Here is a 9,750-nt window from a genome sequence, read left to right on the forward strand (position 1 = left end):
AGGCAGTGTGTGCCAGGTACTGTGCTAGGCACCAGCAAGGAATTTAAAAATGAAAGGGTCCTTGCCACAATTTAGACTCATTCTAGGGTGATGCATCTAGAGCTCAAAAGAACTTCAGAGGTCAGATAGTTCAGCCCCTTCATATTACAGAGGAGGAAACTGAGGTCTACGAAAGGTCAACAATTTGCCCAAGGCATAGACCAATGTTGACACCGTAAACAAGAATAAGGTCCAAATGGATACATGATCTAGGTATAAAAACTGATACTATAAACAAATTAGAAGAGCAAAGAATAGTGTATTTGTCAGATTTATGGAGAATGGAGAAATTTATGATCTAACAAGAGATAGAGGACATTATGAAGTACAAGATGGATAATTTTGATTACATTAAAATGAAAAGTTTTTGCACAAACCAACCCAATGCAACCAAGATTAGGAGGGAAGCAGGAAACTGGGAAAGAATTTCTGCAACTAGTATCTGTGATAAAGGCCTCATTCATTTCTAAAATATATAGAGAACTGAGTCAAATGTACAAGAATACAAGTCATTCCCCAATTGATAAATGTTCAAAGGATATGAACAGTTAGTTTTCAGAAGAAGAAATTAAAGTTATCTATAGTCATATGAAAAAATGCTCTAAATCACTATTGATTAGAGAGATGCAAATCAAAACAACTCTGAGGTATCACATCACGCATATCAGATTGACTAACATGACAAAACAGGAAGATGATAACTGCTGGAGATGTGGAAGAGTTGGAACACTAATTCATTGTTGGTGGAGCTATGAGCTGATCCAACCATTGTGGAGAGCAATTTGGAACCATGCCCAAAGGGCTACAAAAATGTGCATACCCTTTGACCTAGCAATATCATTTCTAGGACTGTATCCTAAAGAAATCATAAAAATGGGAAAGGGTCTCACATGTACAAAAATATTTATAGCAGCTCTCTTTGTGGTGGCCAAGAACTGGAAATCAAGGGAATGCCCATCAATTGGCAAATGGCTGAACAAGTTGTGGTATATGAATGTAATGGAATACTGTTGTGGTGTAAGAAATGATGAACAGGAGGACTTTAGAGAGGCCTGGAAAGACTTATATGAACTGATGCTGAGTGAAAGGAGCAGAACCAGGAGATCATTGTACACAGTTAACAACCCCAATGTGCAAGGAATTTTTCTGGTAGACTGAGTCCTTCACAGCAATGCAAGGACCTAAAACGTTCCCAAAGGACTCTTGAGGCAAAATATCATCCACATCCAGAGAACTATGGAATTAGAAAGTAGAATGAAGCAGAATATTTTCTCTTTTGTTATGTTTTGTTTTGTTTGGGTTTTTCTCATGGTTTCTCCTATTCATTTTAATTCTTCCATGCAACATGACTAATGTGAAAATGTGTTTAACAAGAATGTATGTGTAGAATCCTTACAAAATTACATGCCATCTCCGGGAGAGAACTAGGGAGAGAGGAGGCAGGGGGAGAAAATCTAAGACTTATGGAAGTGATTGTACAAAACTGAAAACAAATAAAAAAAAAAAAACCAATTTGCCCAAGGACACAATTACTTAATACTTATTAAGTAACAGTGTACTGAAAACGCCAGAAGCATCTAAAAAAATATAGTGATGGGGGGGGAAAGGGGCCAGGAAAGGTCTCCTTTGATCTTCAAAACCCTGTGAAGTAGGCATGACATGTATTATACCCATTTTTCTAGATGAGGAAACAGATTCTGAGAGCTAATGACTGGTACATGGTCAAATGGTTCCTAAAGTCTCAAGAGAATAAATCCAAACCCAGGTCTTGGCCAGCTCCAAGGCCAACAGTCTGCTCTCTCTTAATCTGAGTAATATTAAGAAGAGAATGGTTAATGTCAACACAGTAGCTACTATAGATTGATCGATCCAAGGATGCAACTAACCCTGAGGTTCTCAGGAAACTAAATAAAAAGTTTTCCTTTCAAAAGCCATAAGCATTTATAAGCTATAAAGCTATAGTAATATTTAAACCACTAGTTTCAGTCTTAAACTATTTGTACTAAGAATCAAACCATTCCAAGTCCACTTAACTGAAGCAGAAAGTCTAATAGTTCACATTTTGCAAAGTTGAAAAGCACAGAAGACGGTGTGATGGACAATGGGAAAGCAAAAATAAAAGAAAACTTAGAGCCTGCCCTCAAGATGGTTACAACCTAATAATAGCTTATAAATACAGAGGACTTTAAGGCCAGTAAAGCACTTTATACATCATCAGATTCCCACAACCCAGGAAGGTAAGAGCTACTATTATCCCTTTAACAATGAGAAATCCTAGAGCTCTAGAGTTTAAGTGACTTGCCCACAACTAGTACACAACTGGGGAAAGAGTCAAACTCAGATCTATCCAAATTCAGCATTCTTATCACTCTCTCACCTAAACCTAATTCTGAGGCTCAGCTAATTAGCTTTGACTTCGATCAGGCAGTAGATCATCAACTATTACTAATTTTAAAGGATTTTTAGGGGCAGCTAGATGGCACAGTGGATGGAGCACCAGTCCTGGAGTCAGGAAGACCTCAGTTCAAAACTGGCCTCTGATACTTCCTAGCTGGGTCACCCTGGGCAAGTCACTTAATGTTGGTTGCCTCAATTTTCCTCATCTGGAAAATAAGCTGGAGAAGGAAATGGCAAACCATTCCTGTATCTCTGCCAAGAATCCCCTCCCAAAAAAGGGGTCACAAAGAGTCAGACGTAACTGAAAAACTAATTTATTTCATGTCTATCCTAGTTTCCAGCAACAAATCCTGAATTTACTATACAGTGTTCTATACAGAATTCTAAAGTGTCTAAACCAATCCTGACAGAGTGGGTTTTTAAATAGTTGAATTGTTGTAAGTCATTTGTACGATGTGGGATGGGAGAACCAGAAGGGACCTTGGACATCATCATATCCATTTTCTTCAGTTTACAGATGAGGAAACTGAGTCAGGGCTAGATTAAAGATGTTCTCACTCCAAATTCAGCTGTCTCTTCTATCTGATGAAGGGAGTCCCGATGTGCAATGTGAAAACAATGTTAAGAATATTTAATCGGGTTCCAAAATGACATGTGGACAGTAAGTGCTGTATGAGGTCAGAGAAAAGACAGATCAGCCTTGAGTGATGAAGGAGGAGGCAGCTTCATGGGCCAACCTGGGTCTTTTTGGAACCTGACTCTGCCCCAGTGAATTAGCTAGGCACACTAATTCTGTGTAGTTTGTGAATTTCACCTTGCATCTATTTCATATATACCCATATTGGCTACCGTGTTAGATCATAAGCTCATTGAGGGCAGAAACTTTTTTTCATTTTTGTTTTTTGCTTTTTCTTTGTATACCCTGAAGTACACATTAACATCGTGCCAAACACAGTTAGTATTTAATAAATGCTTGTTGATAGATTCTTCTATATACCTAGACAGATTCATGTCTGTGTGGTTGATCTCTGCCTCCTCTTCCCATGACAGTCTTTGCTCTAAGCTGCCAAGTTAATCTTCTTAATCTGCTTTTCATCTCTGAGAGTTTTCACTGGCCATCCTCCATGACTGGAGGCTACCCCCATACCTGGAATTCTCTCCCTCCTCACCTCTGCCTCCTGGTTCTTCTGAGGACCAGATACAATCCCACTTTGTAGAAGAATTTCCCAATTCCCCTTAATGCCAGCTAATGATCTAAGTTCCTCTAGGGCAGGGACTCTTTTCTTTTTTTGTCACAGTATCCCCAGCACCTAACACAGTAGGTGCTTAATGAGTGTTTGATGATTGATTGATCTATGCCATCCTTCAAACCACTGACAGAAATGTTCCCTTTGCTAAGGAAGGATACTGACAGTGAATGTAATAGGGTAGGGGGCTCTCCCTAACCCCCCTGGAAATCCTTACAAATCTCAGAGAAGGGAAATCATTTCAGATGGAGTTGGAGATTGACCAGATTAAGCTCTCAAATATCTAGGCAAGGAAATCCCAACCTACTAGCTGGTGACCTTGGCCATGGACAAGGAACCATTTTGGGGCCTAAGGGACAGCATCATGGACAATGAATTGGGAAAATTCTACCTCTGTTACTTAACAGCCAGACCAAGTTGCAATCTCTCTCAACCCCAGTTTCCTGATCTGTAAAATAAGTATCTATCTCAAAGGGCTGTTGTGAGAAAGAAGCTTTAATGTGTTTATTCAAATATTAGTTCCAACCGTATACTTTTTAAAGCAGATGAATGCTAACAGTGATATACGTTTTTGAAGGACTATTCCAAAGGCTGGAAAGGGGCTGACCAGAAATAAGTTAATTAAGGCAGGCAGCCTGATATAATGGATAAATGTCTACCAGTGAGTCAGGAGGTGTTGGGTTCAAATCCTGCCTTTTCTCCTTCACTCATTAGCTGCATGGCCCTGGGCAAGTCTCCTCTCTGACCTTCAGTTTCCACATCTACAAAATGGGAATCTTACTTGTACCTAATTCATAGGTTTATTGGGAGGCTCAAATGAGATAATATATGAGAAATGTTTTGCAAATTTACAAGGGCTACTTAATCTCTGGATAGGACAGAAGCCTATTGGGAACCTGGGTCATTTTTGTATTATTCCCCCTGTAACTAATACAGCCCCTGACATATACTGTAATTAATTGGGCTCTGTTGAACTGAAGACAGTAATGACACAGACCTATGATGGTAGCAGAGAGAAGTCAGAAATGTGGCAGATCCAAGAAAGAATTGAAAGACTCTCCAAAAAAGAAATAAAAATAAAAACAACCCCCCAACACACATTTATAATTGCATTTCAATGGATACAGGGCAGAAAAGGGGGTGGGAGGGTGGGAAGTCAAGATAATAGGTAAAGTTGCAAAAAGGGATTCTTCCAGGGACCTCAGGTGCCATTCCCAAAAAATAAGGAAGTTAGGAGGAGAGCTAATTTGGGAGGGGAAGATAGGCTCTGATTTGTATCCATCCCAGTTTAAAGTTATGGGATCGTGGTACTAGAAATTTAGCAGTGAGAGATCCCTCAGAAACCACTGAGTTTAAATCTCCTGTTTTACAGACAAGTACACTGCAGCAGAGAGAGGTTAAGTAATTTGACCAGGTCACACAAGTAGGCAAGAGATGAACATCTCCTATTCCAATGCTCTCAGTGCAAAAAAAAATGAGAATGGTCCACTAAGATCCCCCACCCCAAGAATACTACTTCAGGTCACAAACTGATAAAAGCTCTTTGGAGTATGAATCCATCAAGGCTCTTGTGTGCTGCCCCAATGGGGTGCAAGAGAGACTCGAGGAAGACGGAGGGCCTGGGTTGAAATCCTAATTACTAATTTTGCTAATTACTACCTGTGATAAGTCACAACCTCCCTGAGTCAGTTTCCTCAAGGGTCAGTGGGGGATGGGAGGGAGACAAGGTCCTTTTCAGCTCTAAATTTATGAAGTGGCATCCATTTCTGGTGTCTTATTGTATCATCCTTCTTTCACCAACTTTTTATTTTTTTAAGAAAAGGCATCAACCAGGAGTTATATACCTGGCTTTTCTTTCAGAAGTACAAGACACAGAGCTCTGTCCAGAAACAAAGTGAGAATCTGGACCCAGCACTGATTAACCAATGCTATCAGGCTATATAACTCGAAGGTGGACGTTAAGTATTTACTACTAGCCCCCAACCCATCCCCATCTGTCCCCTCAACCACCCTATAGAGGCTAAAGTCAATAGTTAGAAGTGAGAATGGAGTCTTAGAGGCAACAAGAGTTCAACTCCCTGGTTTTACCGATGAGGAAATTGAGGCACAGAGAAGTTAGGGACTTTTCAGGATCACACAGCTAGTGTCTGAGACAGGATCTGAACTCGGGTATTGCTAATGGAGCCCGGCACTCTCTCCACTGCCTTACACACCTACTCATCCTTACTCTTCACATAGTTCAAGAGCCAGTCTCACGGGACACGGGTTTGAAACTACAATGACAGAGAGCAAAGATAGCCTCTTCAGCACAGAGAACACCTAGCTCGGAGCAAGGCACAAAGTAGGTGCTTTGTAATAGCTTGTTCAGTTGAATTCAATGAGCAGCATTCCAAGTTTCCATTAACTCAAGACCTCCCTCCCCCACCTTAAAAATCCCAGTGAAAGTGAGCAAGCCGGCATCGCCGCCGAGCAGAGAAAGAGGCTGGAGCCCGCCAAGGTGTGAGCTCCAGCAGCCAGGGGCCCCTAACTGGAAGCCAGGAATTCAGGGCCAGCTCAGGAACACAAAGAATCCTCCTCCTGGGGTCTGACTCATTTGCAGAGAGGTGGATTTGGACCCTGGGACCGGAGGAGTCCGGGGGTAAGTAAGCCACTGGCTCCTCTCCCCAGCTTGTACCCAGGCCACAGCTTGGGCAATTTGCTTAATCACCTCTTTAAATGCCAATGATGAGGAGCCAGACAATGTAAGCCCATTAAGGGCTTGAAAGCGTCCGGACCTTTCACTTTAAATGAGAAAAGACCTGCAAACAAAAGGGGCCCCCAGAAACGCCAAGTTCCTCGACTCCCAGACCCACGCAGAGGGAGAGCCGGGTCCGCAGCTATTGTTTTGGCCCTGGGAGTAGGGCTAAGGTTTTTTAAGTCTCCAGAAGGACCACAAGTGTTTGCTTTTTTAGTATGGGTGTGTTTAATAACCCTCCACAAGTAAGAAATAAAAAATACGTTCTTGGTGACCGGAAGGTGAGGGAAGGCCAACTTGCAGGCCAGCCGCAAGTTAGGGGGGTGACGAGCCCGACTCTGCAGCGGCGCCGCAGAATGCAGCAGGGCTCCTCTGACCGCAGCCCGGCTCCCTCAAATAGAAATTGCCGGAGCACAAAGTTGGTCTTCCCAGAAAGGGGGGAGTGGGGCGAGAAACCAACCATCGCCAGCCTACACTCGTGCCCGGTTCTCAATCACACTTTTGTACCAACTGCCAGGGAGCAAAAAGACAGGCAGCCCCCACCACCCTCCGCTGGCACAGGACCGCTTGGTGCATCTGGCCCCCAAACTGCAGCCAGAGTCGAAAAGTGGGGGGCTGTAGTAGGGAGATGCGCCTCTCTAAGCTCCAAGCATCGGCAGCCTAAGCCTGCTGAACCACCAACATCACGGCGGGCACAGAGGGGAGAACCTGGAGCCCAGAGCCGGAATTCCAGCTTTGCCAAGTGCAGAGCGGAGCAACTCTGCAAACTAGTTGTACTGAGGACCCCAGCCAGGATCCGGCCCACCCCACCCCCTCCGACCCTCGGTTCCTCTCACTCTCCCCCTCTCCCGCAGGAAAGGCGAGCTAGCACAAACCGCCCTCAGTCCAGCACACATTCCCTCCCCTCTCCCCCACCGCTGGGCCCCACTGCAGCCGCTTACCGTGCGGGCGCCGCTGGGAGACAGGGGTCCATTGGGGAGGTAGGGGCTGCTCAGATCTGGGATCATCAGGAAGGGGTAGCCGGGGTAAGGAGGTCCCTTAAAGAAAGCTCCATCCTGGGGCCTCCTCACTGGAGGGGGGCAAGAAGGGAGAGCCGGAGTGAGGCAGGGGAAACTTGGAGGGAATGGGGAGGAAAACGGGTACGGAGCTGCGAGGGCACAGAGACCAAGTACTCCCGAGGAAGGGTGCCCACCCCTACCCTACCCAAAGGGAGAAGGGAGCGGGGGCGAGGGTAAAGGATAGGGACAGGGGATGGTCCAGAACAGGCAGGTAAAGGGGGGAGAGGAGAGGAAGAGGAGAGGAGAGCGAGCAGCCAGGAGTGTGGGGCGGGGAGGGGGCTGGTCAGGGTCAAGGGGCCGAGTGGGCAGCGGGGCAGGGGAGAGGGAAGGTGCCGAGAGGGGAGCCCCAGGAAGGAGCTGGTGTAGGCGCCCGGTAGTTGGTGAGGCGGGGGCCGGACAAGGGGCCACATACCTTCAGCGAAGTATTCCCGCGGCTTCTGGAAAGGGTCCCGGGGGGGCTGCGGGCGCCGCTCCGCCTGTGGAGGAGACACAAAGGCAGGCGCGGGGTGAGAGAGTGCGCGGGCTGGGGTCAGGGTCCGAGAGAGATCGGGTGGGATGGAGAGACAAGGGGGTGACGGGCAGGGGACCGGGGAAGGCAGGCTGGGGACCCGGGACTAGCAGCGGGGACCGGGGAGGAGGGCCTGCTCTACCTCGGAGTCCGAGCTACTGCTCTGGTTCTCCGACTCGTTGACCAGCGAGGACTTGACCTCGTCCAGGTCCCGTTGGGCCGAGGCGCTGTCGCTGCTCGGCTCCTGCTCCTCGCTGCCCTCATCCTGAAAGGTGATGAGCTCGTCGTTGGCCCCGAGGTCGTCGCCGCCGCCGGCCCCCCCGCCGCCGCTGCTGCCGCCTCCTCCTCCGGCTCCGGCTCCGGCTCCGCCGCCGCTGCCCCCGCCGCCGCCGCCGCCGCCGCCGCCGAGCTGGGGCATGGTGGGGCTGGCCGGGTGGCCGGGGCTGCGCTGCCCCTCACCGCGCTCCGCTCCGGGCCCCGGTGCGCCTGCCCTGGCCCCGGGCCCCGGGCCCCCGCCGCCGCCCCTGAGCGCTGAGCTGCCCCGCGCCGCGGCGCTCCCCCGCCCGCTGGGTTCGGCGCCCCCTCTGCGCTCCTCCGCGCTCGGCTCCGCTCCGCTCAGCTCCCAACAAAGTTTGACAGGGCGTGGCGCCCGGCGGGAAGTGGGGCCGGCCCGCGGGGGAAGGGGCGGGGGGGGGGGGCCGGGGCCGGGAGGGGAGCCGAGCTGGCCCGGGGGGCTGGGGAGCGGGCTCCGAACCGTGGCTGCGGGGCAGCGTCGCGCCGCGCGGAGGGCTCCCCAACTCGCAGCCGCGGCCCGCGGCCCCACCGGGGTGTCCCAGCTCCTGGCCGGCCGGGGAGGGGCCAGAAGGGAGGAAAGGAGGGAAGAGGGGGGACGGCAGAGGAGGGGCGGCGGGGCTGGGGGGAGGAGCCCCAGCTGCAAACTGACACCGGCTCCGCAGGGACGCTGGGACGGGGCGCCTTCAGGGACCGGCTCCCGGGCCTCCCCCTCCCCTCCAGGCCGGCGGCAGGGGCGCACACCCCCTCCTCGGGTCAGCCCCAGCCTGCGAACACGCGCCGACCGGCTCTGGGGTACCTTTCTGGCCCCAGTCCTCGGACCCCCGCCCGGCTCCTGGCAGCCCCCAGCCTAGTCGCCAGCTCGCTCCTCCCCTCCACCGAGTTTCCCAAACTTCAGCCTCCCAGAGTCCCTCGCACCCCCAGCTCCCACGACTTCCTTCCCAGCTCTAAGGAACTCTCCTCTAGTGCCCTGGCCCTGGGCCGGGCCGGCCCCGTCCGCTCCAGCTCCATCCTAATGGGCAGCACTGCCCCCTGCGGGAAGGCTTCTCACTGGCTACGCAGCCTCGGACCCTTGCTACGGTGTGACTAGAGCCAGGGTAGCAGGACTCTCACCCAAATCCCCCAGCTGCCCACCCTTCCGGAGGTGCTCTAATGTAGGTATCTGCTCCCTCTTTAGAATCTAGAAGTCCATGCAGCCTCCTTCCCCCACCGCAAGGCACAGGTTCCCTTTCAGTACCCATCTACCCACATCTTTGGACTGGGTCAGTTTACTGACAGAAAGTTAACTGGATAACGGAAAGTTCTAGATTGTATCGTTCTAGATCAGGAAGGGCAAGGTCCGAAAGACACCCAGAGAGCACATTCCACCCAGATTCCACAGCATGCATACCCCTCCCCTCCTTCCCCCCAAGGATGATCCTTGGAGACCTGGTTCCCTCCAGAACTAATCCCAACCCATTCTACACCAACAATCAA

General features: G+C 49.7%; 1 protein-coding gene across 2 annotated transcripts in view; it reads right to left on the bottom strand.

The window, feature by feature from the left end:
* Nucleotides 1–9,055, bottom strand: part of TCF7L1 (transcription factor 7 like 1) — a 224,833-nt gene extending 215,778 nt beyond the window's left edge. The window contains exons 1-3 of one of the 2 annotated variants that reach the window (XM_072637485.1): nucleotides 8,126–9,055; nucleotides 7,888–7,951; nucleotides 7,359–7,486 (exon numbers count right to left, since the gene is read on the bottom strand). In XM_072637485.1, coding sequence (XP_072493586.1) covers nucleotides 7,359–7,486; nucleotides 7,888–7,951; nucleotides 8,126–8,401 — 468 coding nt within the window. In that variant the 5' untranslated portion in view covers nucleotides 8,402–9,055. The remainder of the gene's footprint in view (nucleotides 1–7,358; nucleotides 7,487–7,887; nucleotides 7,952–8,125) is intronic. The other variant, XM_072637492.1, reaches the window with a different exon arrangement.
* Between the last annotated feature and the right edge of the window lie 695 nt (nucleotides 9,056–9,750).

This window comes from Notamacropus eugenii, chromosome 1, assembly GCF_028372415.1.
Source record: "Notamacropus eugenii isolate mMacEug1 chromosome 1, mMacEug1.pri_v2, whole genome shotgun sequence".
In the NCBI taxonomy this organism is placed as follows: domain Eukaryota; kingdom Metazoa; phylum Chordata; class Mammalia; order Diprotodontia; family Macropodidae; genus Notamacropus; species Notamacropus eugenii.